The 22,759-nt window shown below is 53.6% G+C and overlaps 1 protein-coding gene across 9 annotated transcripts in view; it reads left to right on the forward strand.

Annotated features, from left to right (window-relative positions):
- The window catches only part of PRIMA1 (proline rich membrane anchor 1), a 60,822-nt gene that overhangs the window by 20,184 nt on the left and 17,879 nt on the right, over nt 1-22,759 (forward strand). The window contains exon 4 of one of the 9 annotated variants that reach the window (XM_041758775.1): nt 16,312-16,413. The exons of the other annotated variants lie outside the window; for them this stretch is intronic. Coding sequence (XP_041614709.1) covers nt 16,312-16,400 — 89 coding nt within the window. The 3' untranslated portion in view covers nt 16,401-16,413. The remainder of the gene's footprint in view (nt 1-16,311; nt 16,414-22,759) is intronic. 9 annotated transcript variants of the gene reach the window in all.

Below are 22,759 nucleotides of genomic sequence, written 5' to 3' on the forward strand. Positions count from 1 at the left end.
GACTTCACAGTGGGTAGGGCGGGGACAACCCACAGGGAAGGCTCACGGGGGAAGGTCGGGGTTCTGGTTTCTCTCATGTGGAGTTTGGGATGCGTGTGGACAGCTGGGGGAGGCAGGACACAGGAACAGCGGACCAAACAGCACCAGGAGTCCCCAGACAGCTGAGTGGAGAGTGTCTGACCCAGGGCAGGTGCCCTGCAGGAGGCGATGGGGAGCTGAGGGGGAAAGATTCTCTGGGTGAGGGCTGGGAGTGGAAGTGGGGAGGGGAGGGCCTGCTCCTGGCAGGAAGTACGGCAGGGGCTAAGGGCTGGAGGCCACAGAGCGTCTGTCCTTCCCAGGACTGCAAGTGCACGAGCGGCACGAGAGCTGAGCCAGAGGAGCACGGGCGAGGCACAGCATGCACGAGTCCTGGACTTGAACCCCAGGCAGGGCAGAGCGTTGGAGGGTCTGCGTGGAGAGCTACCAGCTACGTTGTGATCAGACAGCCCTGGTTAGGGGCTACGTGGCAGGAGGCAGAAGGCAGGCAGCAGGAGAGGGTGGTGGACCAGGGAAGAGGATGGTGGTCTGGGCCAGGTGGCGGGTGTGAGCAAGGGGGTCGTGGGCTAGAGAACCTTCTGGACTCAGTGACCAACCCCTGTCAGGGGAGAGCACCAAGGAGGACTCCCAGACAACAGTGTCTGATCAGATGCTCTTGTGGAAACAGGACACACAGGGAGAGTGCTCCAAGCGCTCAGAAGTTCCAGGTTTTGTCACATGGTGTTGGACGTGACATGCGATGAGGGGGTGGTCAGCTGGTGGGTCTGGAGTTGAGGGCAGAGGCCTGAGCTGGATGTAAGCCGGGGGTGGGGTGGGTAGTCGGCAATGATAGCGATGATGCCGAAGCCACCAGAGATCACCCAGGGAGAGGGTGGAGAGGACAGAGCCCGAGGTTCCAGAGGAAGAGGATCCTGAGAAAGAGGGAAAGAGGACAACCAGAGACCTGACCTGGGAGGAGGGAGGCAGCTGAGGGCTGGCGAGAGTTCAGAGGGTTAGTAACCAGGCACTGGTGTCCACCCTCCTGATCCACTCACCTGTGCCTCCAGAGTGGAGAGTGAAGGAGGATAGGTACTTAGAGCTGGGACGGGTGGGTGGCTCCCGCTTAGGGACCGTGGGAAGGCAGGCGGGGATATACACTGGTATCCTCTAGGGGGGCTCCAGGAGGGAGGCAGAGCTCACTGTGGGCCTGGAAGGCGGGGAGAGGTACAGCTGGCCTCCCAGGGTGGGGAAGCCCTGAGGAACGAAGGGGAGCTGGCTGCACGTGGCTGGGAGCAACCAAGGGCCCCCGGGGAGCGTGCATTGCACAGGCGTGTGTGCCGCTGGAGGGTCAGAGGCAGAGTTCCCAGGACGCTGAGAGTGCAGCTGAGGGAGCCGTGGCAGGGCAGGCAGCCCTTGGTTCATTCAAACATCTCTGGAGCATCCCTCCGTTCTAGGAGTTTGGGATACACCATGGAACAAAGGGATGCAGAGCGGACATCTCGGCAGGGGGGGACATCAGAGACAAGTGGGCGGGATGCTCCTGGGAGCTGTATCGTGTGCTAGGAACAGCAGGTGCTGGGGGCGTGGGGAGTGAAGTGGAGCGAGTGGGTGGGCCGGGCGGCAGCCTGAAGGCAGCGCGGCGTTGGAGCAAAGGCTCGTGGTCGGTGAGGGAGCAAAGCTGGCTGGCACCTGGGAGACTGTTCCAGGTGGAGAGCAGAGCTGGGCTGGGGTCAGGGACGTGCCGGGGGAGGTTGAGGAGCAGCCAGGGGCCCGTGTGGCTGGAGCAGAATAAAGGGAAGCGGGTAGGAAATGGGGAGCATCAGGGTGGATCCTGTGAGCGTGACACCATGAGCATGTCATCTGCACTTGGTGTGAAGTGTGGGGCCAAGCAGGGTATAGAGGAGGGGGCATCAAGGGACTTGGTCCTGATGGGATCGCTCTGGCTGTCATGTAGACCAGCCCCTGGGGGTCAGCGCAGAAGCAGGGAGACCGGTTGGGAGCCGATTGTGGCGAGCCAGGTGAGAGGCGATGGCCCCTGGAGCAGATGGCACCAACTGGGTGGTGAAACTGGCCAGACTCCAGGTGGGAGCCCAGGGCACGTCTGAATAAGCCAGGTTCCGAAGGGCAGTGTCGTGGGGTGCCAGGACGAGGAGCAGAGAGGGATGGTGGGACCCTTTGGTGGTTCCAAAGCCAGCAGCAATGGTGGTGTCTTCCCTGGAGCGGCCCCAGGGATGGTGGGGCTGGGGTTGTCCCGGAGCTAGGACAGAGCCATTTGGTTCATTTCCCAGATCCTCTGTGACAACTCTGATTCCCACAGGGTTCTGATGAGGTGGCCTCGCAAGTGGCCTGGTGTTGGTCTAATTAAAAGGAGAAATGAGCTCTGCGTCTGTCTGATGGGTTGGGGAGGGAAATCCGCCACGCGGTCCTTCCAGGTGGGAAGCCCAGAGTCCTTCGTCGCTGTCCTGAGTGCTGGGATCTGGCTGTGCAGCCTGGATCTGCTCCACATTTGCCCCCCGGCCCCCCAGTACTGGTGTTCCCAAAGCTGGCCTAGGGCAGAGGCCCATGGTGGAGGGACCGTCACGGGAGGTTTTTTTCTGTGGCTACTAGAAGAGAGTCAAAGTCTGTAAGACACATAGGGAAGGTTTCTCTAAAGTAAGTCAATGCTGAAAAATGAACATAACAATAAAGAGGCTACATATGCTCAGAAGCAAGCAGCCATTCTTGGTTTCGGCTAAAAAAAAAAAATTCACAACACAGGGGCACCTGGGTGGCTCAGTCGGTTCAGCGTTCAACTCTTGATCTCAGCTCAGGTCTTGATCTCAGGGTCGTGAGTTCAAGCCTGCATCAGGCTTCACGCTGGGTGTGGAGCCTACTAAAAAAAAAAAAAAAAGAAAGAAAGAAAGAAAAAAGAAAAAGTTCACAACACAAAACTCTTCTAACTTTGTTAGTTAAGAAGCAAATGAAGCTAAAATCAGGATGCCCAGAGGGAGGCCATTGCAGGTGTTCAAGAGGATCAGTCTCTCACTCATGCACTCTTCATTGAGCAAACACCTACTGAACATTTCTTCTGGGCCAGATGCTGTGGCAGGAGCTGGGATGTGAGCTGTACCAGTGGTTCTAGGCAGAAGTGGGGCCACAGGAGGGCTCCGCCTTGGACGGAGTGACCTTTCAGGCTGCCTGATACTTGAAGGAGGAGCCTTGTGCAGACGGGGGACAGCAGGGGACAGCATTCCGTGGAGAAGGTACAGCATGTACAAAGGCCCTGTGGTGGGACAGCTATGCTGGGCACAGCAATCAAGAAGCAGCATGAGGAGGGTAGTACCAAAATCATCCAGGGCCTTATAAATCATATCTGTACTGTGGAAAGTTGATATGATATATATCCCTAAAGCCACGGGAAACCATTGAAACAGCTTGAGTCATGGATTTTTTTTTTTTAAAGACAGTCATTGGGGCAGCCCCGGTGGCGCAGCAGTTTAGCGCCGCCTGCAGCCAGGGATGGGATCCTGGAGACCTGGGAACGAGTCCCACGTTGGGCTCCCTGCATGGAGCCTGTTTCTCCCTCTGCCTGTGTCTCTCCCCCCACCCCCCGTGTCTCTATGAATAAATAAATAAAATCTTAAAAAAAAATAAGATAGTCATTGTTGGCCAAGAGGAGGATGGGTTGGAGGAGCAAGAGGATTGTGGGGAAGACTAGTTAGGAAGCTACAGCAGTTGTCCAGGTGATAGAAGATAGGGGCCTGGGCTGGGACAGTGGAGAGCCAGCAGGGAGGGAGGAGGATAGAGAAGGAAAGGAAGGAGTCGAAGGGAGGAGGTCCGAAGATGATGAGTTGATGCCAACCAATGTCTGCCAAGAGCTTTGTGGCCCTGGGATCATCTGCTGAGCAAGGACGCTGATTTACCCAGCTAGCGTGGACTGAGCACCTCCTCCATCCTGGGCTCTGTCTGGCTCGTGTAACCCAGAGATGAGTAAGAACTCCTGCAGGCCCTGGCTGAACTCACCCGTCAGGGGAGGGGGAATGAGACGTTCTCATCCAGCACAGAGTGCATCGGAGGCAAAGTGCTGCAAGAGCATAGAGACAGCGAGCCCTGAGCCATCAGGGATGACTGCTTGGAGGAGGTGGCATTGAACTGTCTCAGAGAGCAGTTGGGATCTTGAAGAGCAAATGCAGGGAAGGATATAAAGGTGGATGAAAGAGGTGCTCCAGGGGAAAGGAATGGCCTGAGCAAAGGTGGGGCGTCGGGAAGGTCCAAGGCCTTTTGGGAAACTGTTATTATCCCTTTTAGGAGTATAGGGTACCAGGGAGGGTAATGGGAGTGGAGGGGTCTCCAGGTGGGTGGCCCAAGGAGTTTGGATGTGAGTCTAGAATAGCTGAAGGTGAGCAGCTGAGTTAAGCAACCTAGGTGGGGCTTGAAGACTATTAACCTCACAGAGATGGGAAGGAGGCTGGTTCCACTGCACATTTGTGTGTCTCTTTGCGTCCTGGCTGCGGCAACCATCTCTTTCTAAGATGGCGCCAGGACATTGGCCTTGTTTTGTTTCCCTTCACAGATCAATTTATGGGGATTGATACAGGTTGCCTCTCTGTTCCATTTCTCTCTCTAAATATGGTTAGGTTGCAAATGGGGATGGGGTCTGCCCTCCAGCATGGGCCTTCCTGCAGTCTGTCAAGACTGGCTGTGACCTGGCAGTGGCATCTCTGCTGCCCTTTGCCCTTCAGCCAATGGAGAAGGAATTCAGTAGAAGCTCAAGGTGTCTTGGACCGGCCTGTGTGGGAAGCTGCCAGTGTGTTCATGCTGGGGCCTCCGCCCACCTCAGGGCAGGGTGATGACATCTAGCCCTTCTTGGTTGCTGTTCTTCCAGAAGGGTTCCCCTCCCTGCTGTGTGGACGTTGAGATTATGAATGGGGCTGCAGTTGGCGTGTTGGGCTGCTGGGGGTCAGAGCGGCTGCTTCCCTTCTTACTCCATCCACTTCCACCAGCAGAATGACTGAGTTTAGGAGGTTCTAAACTCTGTGCTGGAAATGCAAAGCTACCTTGAGTACACTGAGAGTGTTTTAACTCCTCCCCTTCCTCGCCTCTGATACCTTCCGTCATACTTCAGGTTCACACTTTTCCAAAGTCAGATGAATCTCCTGCATCCAACACACATGCACACCACACACGCTGGCAGGGAAACAAAAGGAAGGGATGAGGGGGGTGCTGCACTCAAGAAGACTTCAGGTCGCAGAGCTGTCATCATGTGGGCTTGTTGCACTGTTCAAGATGGCATCAGTCTGGTCCACACACTCTTTCCCTCTCTCACCTTGAGCTGACTTTTATCCTACCCGTGGTTCCAAATCAGGGTTAAAACCGTCCCTAGAGTACATTTGGAAATGTGGGGGTATTCAATTTTTGTTGCTGTAGTGACTGGGGTGGTGAGTGCTACCTACACTTTGTGGGCAAGGGCCGGGATGATGAATGTCCCGCAAGGGACCATTTTACACAGTGAAGTCCCTCCCTTTATACAGATTGCAATCCTGCTGAGAATCTGCTTAGCCATTAAGCCTTGTTTCGAACCAGCCAGCTTGCAAACCCTAACCTGATATCTGGAGGAGAACAGATTCTTTCCATTTTTGGAAAACTCAGGGACCCACTTGGCTACTGTGGAAGAAAGTTACTGTCTCTCTGGATGATTCTGTTTGACTCTGGTATGATGTCGTTGGACTAGTCCACATTAATTTTTATTTTTATTTTTTATTTTTTATTTTTTTAAAGATTTTATTTAAAAATCTCATGAGAGACACAGAGAGAGAGAGAGAGAGGCAGAGACACAGGCAGACGGAGAAGCAGGCTCCATGCAGGGAGCCTGACATGGGACTCGACCCCGGGTCTCCAGGATCATGTCCTGGGCTGAAGGTGGCACTAAACCGCTGCGCCACCAGGGCTGCCCCCCACATTAATTTTTAAAGCATTTATGAAACACCTTGCCAACAACCAAGAAGCAAAATATCTAAGACCTGGGCCAGTCCTCAGAGGGCTTGTGCTTTGCCTCGCTGAATGGCGAGTCGTCTTTGAGGACCCACTAACTTGCAGGCCCCTGGGAGTCAGAAAATGGGTCCACTCCAACCCTGCATCCACCCCATTGGAGCCTACCGCATGGTGTCTTGCTCTCAGAATACTCAATAAATTTGGGTGTGGTAAACTGACCCAAGGTCTCCAGTCATGGCTGTTGACATTCAGGTTGGCTGGAGGACAGGGCTTTTGGTGTCTGTCACCAGGGCTCTTGTTCTACTCAGTGCTTTTGAATGTTTGAATGTTGGTACATGAAATTCAACTTTCACACGTAGTCTTATGAGATCAGGTACTTTGTTGGGCTACATCTCTACAGACTTCATGTTTTTCTTGATTTTCCTTAGTCATCCTGTCTTAGACCGGGTGCCCTGGAAGCAGAGCCTGAGGCAGGGGTTCAGGTGTGTGTTATCACAGGACTGCTTTCAGGAGGAAGTGGCGGGAAGTGAGGGAAGCAGGCAGTAAAGGGGAAGGAGCCCGTAAGGGTATGACTTCTGCTGGAAGCCAGCTTCAGGAGAACCCATAGGGAGTGCTGGATTGTGAACAGCTCCAATGAGGAAGCCTTGAGGTGCGGGGCAGCTGTTGATGCCTCCATATCAGTGAATCCTTGACCACTGACTGCGCCAGTGGCCTGCAGGATTGGGGGTCCAACAAGCAACTACTGCACACCCCTCTTAGATGTGAGGAGAGCCTCCATCCAGCTCGATCCTGCACCAGGTGCTCTAAATTTCTTGGCTCTGCTGCGGCACCATCCATCACTATAAAGACCTACCAAATTTTATCTTCCTCCTTTTGAGATGTCAACTTCTCCCCCATCTCGTTCCTTTTATTCCCTCCTTGCCCCATTGCCGCTGAACTCATGCTCCTCCCAAGCCAGAGCCCAACGCCCCTGAAGTGCCCTGGAGAGCCAGAAAGGCACCCTGTGGAGGGGGAGGTTGGGTCTGCGTGGCTGGTTTGCAGAGCCCAGCTGCTCCCTGCCCCTGCCCCCACCACCTCCGGGCTGGAACCCTGCATTCCGGCAGAAATACACAAAGGATTTCAGTCTCATCTCTGAGAACGTTCTGGGCCTTATAACCAGCAAAGCAGTTTATCTCCTTACTCAACCCTAAGATGCTTTCTGCCGGGCCACTTAAAGCCTTGTGGGATTAGCTGGCTCTGACGTGTGCACCCAGCCGGCTCCTCTTTCCGGGACACCCAGCAGGAGTGAGAGCCCAGGCGCTGGCGGCTGATGTTTATCAAGTGCTGGGGCCTCCGAGGTATAGCCACTAAGTAAGACAACTAATTCCTTTTCTTGCTTGCTTTTTTTTTTCTTTTGCCTCTCTCTCTCTCTCTCTCTCTAACACACATCCCACAACTTATCCATCCTCCCTTTGGAAGTTATCCCACTGAGTGCTGGCCCCTGGCAGTTGTGTCACTGCCTGGAAAGTTTCTAGATTCTTCCCTACAAGGTTTTGAACCGGCCAAAATGGGGAGTGAAGTTTAGCAAAGACTGTGGTGAAAAGATGGGATTCTATTCTACATTTGGTAAGAAACTGGTGAAGGGGATCGAGCAGGAATATAATATGATCTGACTTACATTGTACAGAGAACCTTCTGGCAGTGGTGGTGCCGATGGTGCCGAGTGTGGGTTGGGGGCAGGGAGAGCACAGCCAGGATGCTCTTGCCAGGGGTGGGAGTGAAGGTGGTGGACAAAGGGACAGGGCCAGGACCAAATCTGAAGGCCTAACGGACGAGACACGTTTGCTTGGACAGAGGGGTCCATGCGAGAGGTTGTCCGGAAGGACCCCTCATCTCTGAGTCAAGCCACGGGGTAAATGGGTGACTGGGAGGGAAAAGCAAGGAGTTCCGTTCGGGGCAGCCTGCGAACCGTCCAGGTGGAGACACTGAGTCACAGTTGAATCTACAAATCAGCAGCTCGGGGGAGGTGCTGGAGCTGACACTCTAAATATGGGAGCTGTTGGCATCTGGCTGGTCTTTGAAGCCAGGGGACTGGAGAGATCTTCTGGAGAAAGAGTATAGACAGAGGTGGGGGCCCGGGGACTGCAGCTGCAGGACCTTTGCCCCCACCACCTTCCGGGAAGAAGCTAAGGTAGGCCAGGTCAAGGCCAACCACAATCTCAGGACCTAAGAACACTGCATGCGCTCTTCTTCCCATTTTTCTAGATGACAGCTTCCTTTTCCTCCTTTATTCCCCAAGAGATAGATTAAAGCTGATCCCTTACCCGGGTCACTGCCCCCAGCCTGCCCGAGACGTAGGGGAACGACAGCCAGAGTGGATACCGCACCAGTGAGCCGGGACCGCAACCAGGGTTTGAAAAGAAAAAGAAAGAAACAATATTTAACCATCAAAGATACTCCACATTTTGAATATCCTGACTTCTGTATTCTCTTTTAAAAAATCAGCATCTTGAAATGCTGTTGAGGGGGAAGGCTGAGCCAACTCAGAGGGGAGTTCCTCAAGGTGACAGGGAGAGTCTGGGGCAGTGTCGGGTCAGGGAGGGGAGGAGCGAGGAGGGTGGCCCTTGGGGGCAGGGGAGGAGGACAGGGTGCCTGGAGACGGTTTCTGTTCTCTGGTTTGCTTGGTGGTCCTGTCCTTGCGTTGCCCCCAGGATACCTTCAGCAAATGCCTGGTTTTCATCACTGCAGATTGGCTGTGGTGCAGGGGGGTGGGCGGGTAGGAGGGATGCTGAGTTGGCCCAAGGATACATCTGGTTCCAGGACCCCATCACCTCTGGTTTACCTCACCTCCATTCAACAGAAGTACTAGAAAAGCCCCATGCCCACCAGAAACTTGGAGCTAGGTGTGTTTGAGAAATCGGAATGCTTCAGAGTCTAGAAAAGCAGTGTCACATCCATACTACGGATTAACACTGCCAGCAGCCCAGCACCCAGTGATGTTTCTGCAGCGACATGTGTGGGGGTCACATTGAGACCATCATCTCACATCAAGACCATAGAAAGCCTCCCTTCCTTGCAGCTCAGGTTTTGCTACCAAACTACTTTGGGCAACAGCAGACTACCTTTGGGGTTTAGAAGTGACAAATAAAAGGTTGAGCTCCTTGCATTTGAAAAACAGCGTCTCCTGAACTGGCTAGATAAATCATGGAACAGCCATACAGTGGCATTCCATTCAGTTCTTAAAAAAGAAAAAAAGAAAGAAAAAGAAAAGAAAGAAAAGGGTGAAAAAAAGCAGCTCAATTCATACCGATGTGAAAGCTTTGCCAAAATATACTAAGTGGAATATATATTCTAGGTCAGTAATGACAGCCTCCCTGGTATGGGGGTGTGTGTGGAGGGGTGGGGTGCTGGTCTTAGTCTAGGAGGGTTGCTATAACAAAATATCGTAGACTGGGGGGCTTATAAACAACAGCAATTTAATTGTCACAGATCTGGAGGCCAGGAAGTCCATGATCAAGGCACAGGCAGGTTTGGTGTCTGGTGAAGGTGCCTCTCCTGGATCATAGACGATATCTTATGTCATCCTCCTACGGCAGAAGGGGCGAGATCGCTCGGAGGTCTCTTTATGAGGTCACTAATCCCGTTCGTGGGAGCTCCACCCTCATGAACTCATCACCTCTCAAAGACCCCACATCCTCATCACCATAAGGGTTAGGTTTTAACATATGAATTTAGGGGTGGGGGGACATTAGAGGGGCTCTCACTTGGAATATATTAAAAAAACACTCTCAAAGGATACATCAGCAATTGGTTAGGGTAGTGCTGGCCTCTCCGGAGGGGAACTGGGTACCTGAGCTAACCCCGGGCCTCCTTTCCCTTCACTGACCAGTTTCTGGATGTCTTGAGAACCCTCGGGGTTATCGATCATATTTTACAGTTCAGAAGATTCCTCAGAATTGGGGAATGTCTGCATCAGAAGAGCTTTTGAGGCTTCACCCTGTCTGTATGAGGCGGTCCTCACCCCCAAGGCCCCATTAATGTCCCTGTCAAAGGAAGATGATGGGACGGTGGATTATGGTGACCTGTCTGGCCAGCTGTCAGGAAAAATAAAGAGCAGGAAGCAGCAGCGGGGTTCTTAAGATGCTCCATGTCCATTGGATTTGAGAACAGTGTGTCCAGGGAGCTCGTGACTATAAGGAATCCAAGGAGGGGAGAATTCATCCTGTATGTGATACAGAAAAAATTACTCCCTAATTTCTCTCGTGTGGGGAATTTTACTCCCCTTTCTCATCACTCATGGGTCCAAGGTGGGCATGAAGCAAATTTTGTGCTCCTAGGTCTTCGCCTCAACTCTTTCATCAAGTCGTGCCCTCTGCCCTCAAGAGGAGTGAGTAAAGGGCTGAAGGAGGCTGAGAGTTTGGCTAGGGACACCGTCGTGGAGGTCAGAGGTCACAGCATCTGCAGGCAATGTGAGAATCTGTTCTTCCAGCTGGACCAAGGTGCTGTGCCAGAAAAAAAAATCTGGTCTCTATCAGATCAGTAATGGAATGTGGTAGAAAGATGGACTTTGGCATCAGATTGTCCTGGAATGCTGGGTTCTCTGTTGACTTTTCTGCTCACAGAGTCTGTCCCCACTTCTGTAAATGGGGACAGTGACGCTCCCATCTCCCGATGGATCAGGAGACTTGACTCAGGTGGTATGCATGCATGCCGTGCGGCTGAACAAGTGCTCAGCAAGGGGGCTGCTGTCAAGACCATTATATTCTTACTAAGCTGCTTGAAATATTTTGAAAATATAAAGATATTCCTCCATAGAATTTTCTGAAACCTCAGGCAATGGCTTGTCTGCCAGCAGATGACAAATAGTAAATACTAGTTTGAAGGCCCAGAAGGAGCCTGGCATGGGGCACCTGGGTGGCTCAGTGGGTTAAGCATCTGCCTTTGGCTCAGGCGCTGATTCCAGGGTCTGGGGATCAAGCCCTGTGTCAGATTCCCTGCTTAGCAGGAAGTCTGCTTCTCCCCCTCCCCCTGCCTGTGCTCTTGCTTTCTCTCTCTCAAATAAATAAATAAAGTCTTTAAAAGAAAGGAGGAGTCTGGCAGGCCCAGGCCAGAGGTTTGGCATTTTGCACGAACAAGGGTGACAGCAGCACGATTGTGTAGGTGGCAATCATAGCATCTTTTTACGACAGCAAGGTGTTCCAGGCTCGCATTATGGGACTTAATGCTTCATGACATTTGGTATCCCACGCTCGGATTTGGGCCAGGTCAGAGAAGCCATGCTCCAAAGCGCTTTCCATTTATCAAGGGAAAGGAGGAAAGAGGGTAGGACCATTCCTCCCGTTAGGCAGAGGTGGCTTCCAGTGGCCTTTGAGAAGGACCCCTATGGCTGGGCCCTCCCCCTGGGAAAGATGATGAAGTTCTGCGGGTCAGGGAGGAACAGCCTCTGGCGTATGGTCCCTTCTTCCACCAGAGCAAACAAGACAAAAGAGCAGCGCCTCTTCCCAGCTTGCAAGTTGCTGTGTCGCCCTTGCCAGCCACCCAGGCCAAAGGCCACCATTTCCTGGAAGAGATGATGCCTGCCCCCTGCCCCTCTGCAGAGTAAATGGGCTCCTTGTTCTCAGATCTAGAATGAACTGGCCTGTGGGTGGCAAAGGCACATTGTCTCCTGTGTTGGCAGAGAGAATTATGGATGCCTTGGAGAATAAGGCGTTCGACTCTTTTGGACTCTGTTACGGGCAGTTCCGCTGTGGAGCCTCTGAGTAGCGGGAGGTCATCGTGGAGGCAACTGGCTCTGGATCCCAAGTTCCAGCTGGAAAGCCATCAAGTTCGACTCCTCGCATCGCTGCCTGGGCTCGGCGAGGTGCACCCTGGGAGGCTGAGTCAGGTCTGCGCTGCCGGCCGTGGCCCCGTGGGAGGCATCCGGCTCTGCACCAAGTGTAGGAGCCAGGGAAGAGCCCTGGACACCTGCCAGGCCCCCAGTTTTCAACTGGGAGCTTTTGTTCCCTGGGGAACATTTGGGCATCGCAGTAGGGAGAGGGGAGCTACTGGCATCTAGTGGGTAGAAGCCAGGAATGCTGCTAACCCCCCCAACCCCCCCCACGGTGCCCAGGGCGCCTGCCCGCCCAGGAACCATCCAGCCCAGGAGGTCAGGAGTGCCTCTGGGCCGAGGCCGGCACTCGGGTTGGGCAGATGGCCATTTGAGGTCCAGACTGATGAAGCGCTTGCAAAAGTCCAAAGGGTTTCTGGGACAGTGCCAGACGCCAGGTTGGGTGGCTCCTTGGAGTGAGCCGCTTGTGCAGAAAGACAAGGAAAAATTCCCGGGCAGGAGCTTGCTGTCAGCCGGGACCTTCAGGCCCATCCCTTGGACAGACCAGTGTCCCAGAAGGTGTCCAGGGATAGTGCGATCGTGGGGTGTCTGGGCCGCAGGCTGGGCCTGTTTCACCGCAGTGCCGCACCACTCACCACAGAGGGGCGACCAGGCCCGGCCTCCTGCTCTGTTAGCACCTCAAGAAGTGTCCGTCTACTCCCCAAGCTTTGGGGCTATTAAACGAGTGAGCCTGCGTGTCAAGCATGGCCTTAGAATCTGCCCCCGCACGCTTGGGGACCCTCCCAGCAGTGGCTTCGGAAGCTCCGACTGTCACTTTCTTAGCAGCTCCGCAACTTTGCCTCTTTGGCCCTTAGGAATCCTCAGCATTCTTACCTATGAAGTGGTAATAATCCCTGCCTAGCAGCCTATTTCTGCAGGAGAAGATATGAGAATAAAAGAATATAACAAGAGGGGCGCCTGGGTGGTGCAGTTGGTTGAGTGTCCGACACTTGGTCTTGGCTCAGGTCATGATCTTAGGGTCGTGAGATCGAGCCCTGTGTCAGGCTCCGCACTCCGTGCTCGTGCAGAACCTGCTTGAGAATCTCCCTCTCCCTCTCCTCCCTCCCCTCAACTAAATAAATCTTAAAGAGGATGTGAGAAGGAAGTGCTTTGGAAACAGCTGTGTCAGCACTTATGTGATTCTTCCTTCCCTTTCAGAGGGGCACGAAACTACTCTTGCTGCCCTTTTGGAAAGGGAAGCAGAGCATCTCACCTCTCATCACCCTGGACCAGCGCCATCCAAGAAACTTCCTGAGATCATGGAAATGATCTATGTCTGTGCTGTCCGGTGTGGTAGCCATTAGCCACGTGCGGCTATTGGATTTTTTAAAATTAATTTTGTTTTAATTCATTTAAGTTTAAGTAGTCACATGTTATATATATATATTATATCAGAGTGCAGCCATGAACCATTGGCATGGGTGGTTTTTTTTCCCTCTTTAATACTGTGGTTTTATCCCAAAGCCACAGACATTTCAGACATTCCTTTTTTTTTTTTTTTTAACAAAGAGCAACTAAACAGTACTGGGTTTTCTCAGCTGTGTCACCGGCCCTTTGTAACACCTGGACCAAGATCATTCTTAGCTCATGCCAACAGGGACCTTTAAACAAGACTTAGGCTTTGTCTAGAGAACTAGCAAAGGGTGATTCTGGGAAGGAATCTGGAACATAGAAAGCTCACATGAATCTCACTGGGATGTGATGTCATCTATCTGATGCTTGGGAAGGCAGGCCAGGACCTTTCGCATTTGGTGACCTGATGTCTGGGGTCACTGACATGGCACCTGTCCTCAGAGCCAGAGACAAGAATTCTTAAAGGAACTGTACCCAGGGGAGACTGGAAGGCAACAAAAGAGGTGGGACTGGGAAGAGGAGAAAGCCAAGTGAGCATCCAGGAGGCCTGGGCCCCATCCTGTGGGGGGATTCTGGAGGATTCCTTATGTCCTACCAGTGGTCCCAGCTGGCAGCAGGGGGCTAGACTGTCCAGCCTAGCTGCTGTCGGTCACTGGTCAAGGACTCTCCTAGGTGTAGGGGAATAAATTTCCAGGCTCCCCACTGCATGTGTATCCACTCCAGCAGCCTGAGGGCAGTCTTCCCAAGAAGGGCTCTAGGTGCCTGAGAAGGTCGTAATGTGGCTTCATATCCCCTGTACCCCAGCACAGGTGGAAAGGACCCCACCTTCTAGTGCTCACCTCCATAGCCAAGACAGAGGCGGGTGGCTGCAGAAGCTGATGTTTGAGTGCCAAACAAACAAAAAGACCCCAAGATGTACCGAGGGGGATCGGGAGGAGGGAGGAGGGGCCAGTGGCTCTCCCATGTGCTTGAAACTGCAGGATGAGGGATGGGATGGAACTGCCTGTCCTTCCTCACAGCTAAGCCAAGGGTAAGCTTGTCATCAGATTGGGAGCCAGAAAGAGCCTTGGAGGCTGCCGCCAAAGTGGCGGGCTGTACCTGCCTTAGAAACCAGCCTATTCCATTGTTGGACAGTTAAAGGGTGTAGACAGTTCTTAGGGATGTTAGTCCTAAATCTGCCCAAATGTCGTTGCTTCTGCTGTTGGGAGAACCACTGAACACATTGTTGTGGTGACCGCCAGGATGATACTTGACAGGTTATCATGGCTGAGCCCCTCCATGGCTGAACCCCAATCTTCCAGGGAATGGTTGAGGAGCTTGTATCGTTTCAGTGCTCCATCCAGGGTCACTTAGCACATGTGATACGCACAAGGCAATATCCAAACTCCAGGTCAGTCCTCTGTGCTTTCGCTGTGTCATCACACTGTCATTGTTAAAATTCTCAGGCCGGACAGAGCCTGAGCCCCATGCCTAGAGACCTCCCATCAAGGTATTGGCGTGACATTTGGAGTGAAGCACCCTTCCAAGAAATAATATAGGAGTGGAATGGTTACTAGCAAAATGAAAATTGGGGGTATAATTTCAGGATGCTCTCGGATCACTCTCCTAAGTTTGTCAAAAAGTCTCAGGTTAAGACCACTCCAAGTTAGGTAGGGATAGACAAACCTTTTTTTTTTTTTTTTTTTTTTTTAAGATTTTATTTACTTATTCATGAGCCACACAGAAAGAGAGGAAGGGACACAGGCAGAGGGAGAAGCAGGCTCCATGAGAGGAGCCTGTGCAGGACTCAATCCCGGGACCCCGGGATCACGACCCTGAGCCGAAGGCAGACCCTCAACCACTGAGCCACCCGGGTGTCCCGGCAAATTCTTTCTGTCAAAGGCCAGATGGTAAACAGTTCAGGCCTTGCAGGGCCATACTGTCTCTGTGGCAGTTATTCAGCTTGACTGATGCAGCCAGAAAGCAGTCACGACCATATGTGAACAAGTGGGTTTTCCAATAAAACTTTATTTCCAAAAATAGGTGGTGGGCCACATTTGGCCTAGGGATCAGGGTTTGTCAACCATTGGTCCTAGGTGATCGTGAACCCCTCTTCAACATGATTACAACTGTGTAGACGGAGCAGATTCTATCAGACGAGGCATTCATGAGACCCCATCATGTATTACTCGCTGGGTGGGAGGGAAGAAAGCAATTCAACATCTGTTCAGTATCAACTAGGTAACTGGGGCTCTGCTGAGCATTTCATATATTCTCTTGGGAGCATTTTCCCACCCCAAGGTCATGAGCGTCTCACAAGTAAAGACAAGCTCATTATTCTCGATCAACCATGTTCAGGGCATTATTGTTTTTTGCTTTTTGGTTTCCCGCTGTTTGAACCTAAGGCATGTGGGCAACGAGTGTCTCGGGGAGACCGGAATCAGCAGGCATCGGTCTGGGGGTTCCTGAATTTGTGTCCATTCTCTAGTGCATCATGAGGGCAGGCTCCTTTCTGTTTCGCTGACCCTCCCATCCCCAGGACCTGGCACGGGGCGTACACGGCACAGAGTAGCAGGCTCTTAGCAGACATGAACGAGGGAATGGATTAGCACGGGAATGAGGAGTTGTCAGGGCCACGAGGGTGGGCCACCCAGGGCCTTCCCCCTGTGGCATCATCTCGTCACTTCTGTACCATTCTGAAGCTGTCAAGTGGGGACCTTCCGGGCAGTGGGGCATCTGCAGCCCTGGGTGGCAACAGAAGGCTCAGGGCGTCCGGGGAGGGTCCCCGGGGCAAGGAACAGAGAAAGGATGGATTGCAGCTACATAAAGCGAGGAGTGCTGTTGACTAACAAGTCCTGGCCTTCAGGAGCCTCACAAAGAGGGCTGTTTGGGCGAGGAACAAGGGGAGGCGTGTTCTGCAGTGGCCACCAGAAGCATAATTAATTGCACCAGGCAGCGGCCTGCTGTTCTCAGCTCCTGCCCGGGCCTCCGCCCAGATCTTTCCCTTGCATCAGGAAAAGCCGTGGCTGCCCCCACCATGGAGACTGAAACCCAATTCATAATTTTCCTTTCCTAATTAGGCACAGGGTTGATGGAGACAATTATTAATAATGTATTGGGTTGTTTTTTTTTTTTAATGCCCCCCTCAGGAGCCGGGCCTGAGAACAGTGTCCTTGATGATAAGCAGCCACACCGCCACCACGCTGGGCTCCGTGCCCAGGACGCCAGGCAGAAATAAATAAATCAGAGAAGTGAGTGTCCTGTGGAGTTTGGGCAACAGGCTGGGAGTCACAGATGGAAGGGCATGGAGCCCCTCCCCAGGGCTTCAGCAGGGAGGTCCCGGACACTGGGGTCCTGGGGGGCAGCAGAGAGGCTTGGGTGCCCCCTGCCCGTGGCCCCCCTCCTTCCCCTGCTGACCTAGACCAACCCACATAGGACCTTTCCATAGGGCGGCCCCCTCTCCCCAACCCTGTAGGGCTCAGCCTAAATACCACCTCCTCAAAGAGGCTTCCCCGATGCCCAGGTAACACCGAGGTCCCCTTTCCATGCACAGCCTCCATCCCTCCATAGGACCCTCTTGTCTCATTTTGTCCAAGGTGTATCTTTGGGCCTGGATTTGCTTGCTTGTTTCTGGGTGGGGGTTGCAGGTTGGCCCTGGAGCCCGATGTCTGGGTTCAGATCCCAGCTCTACCACCTGCCCCAGGACATTGGGCACCTTCACGAACTGTCTGCCGGTCCTGATCTGGCACTGCATTCACCCCCCAGGCACACCCTCAGCACCCTCAGCCCCAGGCCACCCTCCCTTCACACAGCCTGGGGAAAGCGAACCTGACCCTGCAGTCCCAGGCATGGGGTGAAGGTGCGTGGGGTGAAGCGGCTGGCCCTGGACCAGATTCACTTTAGGGTCCCTGCCCACCCCACCACCCTGGACACCTGTCCCATCCTCACTCAGCTGCTGACCCCGCTTCCTGCTTCACCGAGACAACAGACCGTTGGAAGGAAGGAAGCGACCCCTGAGCCCACTCTGTCACCCACCCATACACTCCTCTCTCACCTTTCCTACATACTGGGGCGCCCACCTGTGCATGGGGCCCATCCTCTCTCCTGGGTCACACCCAGCACCCGCCCACACATCCACATGCACACACATCCACACTTCCGTGAACTTGACCTTCCAGATGTATCCAGAATCCACCCTTTATCCACACCTCCACTGCTGAGCCCTATCGGAGCCACGATCCTGTTCATCTTAGACTATTGGCAGTGACCCTCCAGCTTCCTACACACACCCCCACCCTGGGCCACACACACACACACGCAGACACACACACGTCTACTCTAAACATAGAGCCATTCAGTCAATGTGAAGTCAGACCTGACCACCCCTTCTCCAATGACACCTCATTTCTCAGTGTAAAAGCTTAAAGTTTTCTCATCTCTCCTGTCCTTCCCTTGCCTGCTTCATCCTGGTCACAAGGGCCTCTTTGCTGCTCCTCAGACCTGCCACATCCCTGCTGACCTTAGGACCTTTGCTTTGGCTCTTCCTCCAGGCATCTATGTGATGAACCCCGTTTGCTCACCTGTTGCCCCTTGAAGCACCGTAGCTGCCCTAGTTCACATTTTAACCCACCCACTCTGCACCCCAGCACCCTCAGCCCCCCCAAAGCTACTCTGTTTAGGGGTAAAAAAGGACATGGTGGTGTCCACGAGGAAAAGAGTCCTTCCTATTTCCCTGCTTCTCCCTTAACAGCAAGGAGACAGTTCTGGAAGCTGCCAGCAGGCTTTTCCTCATGTGTCATTGGCCCGACCTGCATGATGTGCCCACGTCTGAATCAGTTAGGGTCAGAAGGACTGGAACGACCAGACCTGGCTGACACCACTGAAAACCCACCTCCTGGGTGGACACGCCTTTCCAAAGCCTGAGCCTGTGGCAGATGGGGGGACACGGGAACCTCTGGCCGTGGGGGTCGGGGGATTGGAAAGACGTATCACAGGGGGGTTCTATCCCATCCCCAAAGCCTGAGCCAGACTCCTATTAGCAGAGAAGGGGCGAAAACCATCCCCTGGAGCTGAAGCGCACATGCTCTCTGCTTTCATCGGGCACAGTGCCAAAGGAGACTTTTCTCTCTATATGTAGGGGCTTGTTCCAGAGGTTTGCATGGTGTCAAGGTCTGATCTTGCACTTGTGGCTGTGAAGGCCGGCCACACGCCCTGGCACCTTGGGTGGGAGATGAGTGAGCGGCCCCACCCCCGAGCTGGCCCACGGGGGAGGGTGGATGGCCCTGGCACAGGCCTCCCCGTGGATGCCCTGTGCCCGTGAATGGATGGCAGTGAGCTGAGTCGGCCCCTTGTGTGCCAGGAACAATAGGCTCTGTGTGGGGGTGGGGCACGGGGACGGAGGTGCCCCCACACCCCCTCCTTCTGCAGTGAGGCTGGGGGCACCGAGGCAGAGGCAGGGGACGGGCCATCAGCCATGAAGGAGCTTGTGGGAGCCCGTGTGCCTTCTGGTTCCGGGGGCTGGATGTAAGGCAGGGCGGAGATGTGAGGACGAGTCTGCTTCTCTGCGCCCCAGGCCCCTCCTTTGACCACAGGAGACAGGTTCCGTCCCCACATGAATGTGTCAGCAGAGCTCCTGGACCCCGCCCCATCTTCGTGAGCCCCATGAAGCAGCAGCGTGTTGGGCGAACAGGCTAAGGCGGGGGCCCGAGAGTTGAATGGCTCCAAAATGCTCTTCAGACCTTTGGCAACCCGGGGCACACTTTGCCCAGATGGCTGGATGGTGTCTTCAAGACCCTTCCAGTGGGTGGGAGGGCCCAGTACAAAAAAGGGGCTCCCCTACACCCTAAGGGCCAGCTGTGCCAGGAGGCCATCCCTGAGAGCGGGGCCGCGTGACTCCTGTGCGGTGCCCGACACACCACAGTGGTGAGTCCCTGGCAGTGTCACGAGCCCTGGGCCAGCTCCCAACGGGGGACCCCAGTATGGGGTGAACGTGTCCTCTGGTTGGGGAGCGCATTCGTAGGCATCAGCTTCTTGAGGGAAGCTGGTGGCAGCTCAGGGGGCCCTCCGCACACCTGTGCTCAGCGGTTGTGACCCATTGATGGGCCGGAGCGTGACTGTGGGGAGCTAGCAGTGAAGGGTGGCCGCAGGCTGACCGGCCTCCCGCCCGCACAGCCAAGGCCAACTCAGTGTGCTGCCATTTCAGCTCTCGAGTCAGTCGGGAAACAGCACAGGCAACCTTGGCGTGAGTCATCAAAGACTTGGAAAGTTGGGAGAGAAATCTAATGATTCCCCTGAGGCTGAGTGAACACCCACGGTGTCACCGGCAGTGCCTGGCGCTCAAGCTGTGCTCGAGAAATGAGGAGCCGCGGGACGCGAGTGGTTGGCCACTCAGGGTGGCCACTCAGGGTCAAAAGGCCAAACCACGGATAAATCCATAGTCTCCATCACAACGGATAAAATCCTGTTAAAACAAAGGACGAGGGGGGCGCGCCTGGGTGGCTCAGTAGGTTAGGCATCTGCCTTCAGCTCAGATCATGATCCCAGGGTCGTGGGATCGAGCCCTTCCTCGGGCCCCCTGCTCCAAGGGGAGTCTGCTTCTCCCTCTCCCTCTACCCCTTCCCCGGCTTGTTCTCTCTCTCCTCTCCCTCTCTCTCCCTCTCCCTGTCTCTCTGTCCAATAAATAAATTAAAATCTTAAGAAAAAAAAGGACAAGGCTATAACTCCCTTCTTCTAGGAACCATTGAAAAATATCTTGCAAACCTGAATTGTTTCTCCCCTGCTGGCTGCCCCTCTGATTCATTCCTGCCCCACTGCGTACCCCCCTGCCCGTCAGGCACCTCCTGTGTAGAGCTGGCAGGCAAGGAGATGGAAGTGGCAGGTTCCCGATCGCACGTAAGCATGTTGAGTTGACCACGAATGCTGTCGCAAGCACACTTGGGTTCGAATCGTGATTGTTCTGCTGGCTGTGTGGTCTCAGCTTCCCCTCTTACAAAAGGGGATTTCAGTGGGCTCTGCACCGCCGTGACTAGTCGCGTGCCTTGGAATCAGTGCCCAGCAGGTGATGATGGTTGCTACTCCTCATCCAGGTTTCCTCAAGAACCCTGCCCCTGCTGTCTCATCTGATGGTCACCAATACCTGAGAGCGATACAGGGAAGGTGCTGGTCAGCGGGAGCGCCGGGGTTGGGGGCTCCTGCCTGACCTCACAGGCTCCCCTGGGGCACTGGAATCCTGTTGGTCTGCTCAGGCTCCTTGATACTGTTCAGATGGGCACATTCACAGCTGCTTCTTTTCTAGACACTTCCACAAGATGACCTCCTTTTCATCTCTTTCTAGCATTTGCCACTCGTGCCATTATATATTCCTTGGTAGATTTCTTTGTAGGCTGTTGGCTTCCTCCCCTCTTCTGGGGGGAAACCATATCTGTCGTGCTCACTCCCTGGACTCCCAGTTCCAGCTCCCCAACTTTACGCAGATGTCTGGATCCTGCTGGCTTCGCCCTTCCAGGACCGCTCTTTGCAAACTCTCGGGCAGTGAGCTGGGGCGGCCCGAACTCCCCTTCTTCGTTTCTTGTTCTTCAGAGATCAGCGCCTTCCGTTGCCTTGATGTCTGCTATTTTGAAAACCATTGTCGTATGTGTTTGGTGTATTTTGTAGATGTTTCAGGTGTGTGTTGGGGGGAGGGGACAAATCTGGCCCTGTAACTGTATCTCGGCTGGAAGAAGTCTCTAATATGAGGGGTTTTTTTTAAAGCTGTATTTGCTTATTTATTTATTTTTATTATTTATTTTTTATTTTTATTTATTTATTTTTTGCTGTATTTGTTTTAAAGAGAGAATGCAAGCTAGGGAAGAGACAGAGGAAGGGAGAGAGTCTCAAGCAGACTCTGAGCTGACCATAGAGCCCTACTCGGTTCTGGATCCCACAACCCTGAGATCACGACCTGAGGCAAAACCAAGGGTTGGACACCCAACCAACTGAGCCACCTGGGCACCCCCCAAATATAAGTTTAAATGATACATTTCTTGATTAGAAAGAAAGCAGCTCCTTTGATAAAGCAAAACTGAGCCCAGGTGGTTCTACGCCGAGCTCTGTGGTTGTCACTTTTATCATCTTTATGGACGTCAGGAGTGTTTAATGAATACAGTAGACAGAGCTTTATTGAGTAGAGACAGGGAGAGAGGGGGCTGCAACCCCTAGAGGTCAGGACAGCTCCTGCCTTTCTGTCAGTGTTTGCAGAATCTTGGCCACAAGCAAGGGGCGGAGCCCCGGCAGTCTCATGTCTGGACTTCACACCCGGCTTGTCTCAGCCTTCCCTGCCTGACCATCTGCCTCTCGTGGACATCACCCTCTTCCTTGATCCTTCGCACCAAATGGCCTCCTCCCCTCAAGCCACAAATAACCTGCACCTCGCACGTTAGCAAATCTGTATGTCTCATCTCCTCTTGGAGTCTGCTGGCCCTTTGAGCAAAGGTGACCAGGTCTCAGCCAGTCCTGTGATGATCTGTGGGCAGCTGGTACCAGACCTGGTAAGGGCACGGTTTCTAGCAAATCCACCTTTGCACTCCCAGCTCCTAGCATGATGCTAGAGCACAGCAGGTGCTCAGCAAATGGCTGGTGGATGAATGAATGAATGAATGAATGAGCACCTTCATGATGCTATCTTCTCAAATGTGCACCATCAGGCTGCTCACGTGCTAAGCTTATCACATCTGCAAAGGAGTCCTGGCCACACCAGTAGGAAGGAAGTTCAGGCAGGAGCAGACCTGGCCTGCAGCCCAAAGCTTGGTGTCCCGATCGCTGGCCCCTGGGAAAAGTTGCTTCTTGATCCTGGGTGTCCGTGTGTGACCTTTTGCTGAAAAGAGACTTCTCAGGCTTCCTCCAGCTTCAACAGTTCCTGATGCTTCTTAATGTAAAAAGAATGACTGCAGCTAGGAGACATAAGAATGCATTGTTTGAACACAAGAGCTGTTTTCTTGGCAAAATCCAAGATTTATGCCCCCAGACTAGATTCACAAAATACCTCCCTCTTTGCTCATGCGTTAGCTTCTTGCCTGGAGTAGCTTCCTCACATGCATGTGCTGGGCAGCACGCTGCTGAATAATATCAGGGGCCCGACGCAGAAGGACCCTCTCAAACCAGTCCCCCTGCTTTCTATGTCGATTGTGTTTGGGACGAGTAAGCAAGAAGGAGATCCCCACCTCATTACCAGTGAATGTAAAGAACCTCAAAAGAGACACTCTGAAATTTGGTGTCAGATACCAAAGGCGGTTTCGGATCAACCCTTCTGTTTCCCGTTGATGGTATTTCTCAACGAGGGCCTCAGTGGCTTTTTTTGGAGGGACAGTTCAATCTTGTAGGAATATCCAGGCCCCTGTTGTTTTCTGGAGCTCCTGGGCTCACTTACTGTGGCAACCAAAGACAGCCCCCCTCCCCTTATTTCCAGGGACCCTCTGGAGGGGGGCTGCCCGCAGCTGCTGTGAGCCCCGGCCCCCTGTGGGTCCCCTGTGGACAGGTGTGAGGGTCCTCTTGGGCTGCAGGCATGGCCCTTGGGACTTGGCCCGGAGGTGTTACAGTCTGAGGTACAATTGACAGAAGCCA

The sequence above is a fragment of the Vulpes lagopus genome, chromosome 6 (genome assembly GCF_018345385.1).
Source record: "Vulpes lagopus strain Blue_001 chromosome 6, ASM1834538v1, whole genome shotgun sequence".
Classification (NCBI taxonomy): domain Eukaryota; kingdom Metazoa; phylum Chordata; class Mammalia; order Carnivora; family Canidae; genus Vulpes; species Vulpes lagopus.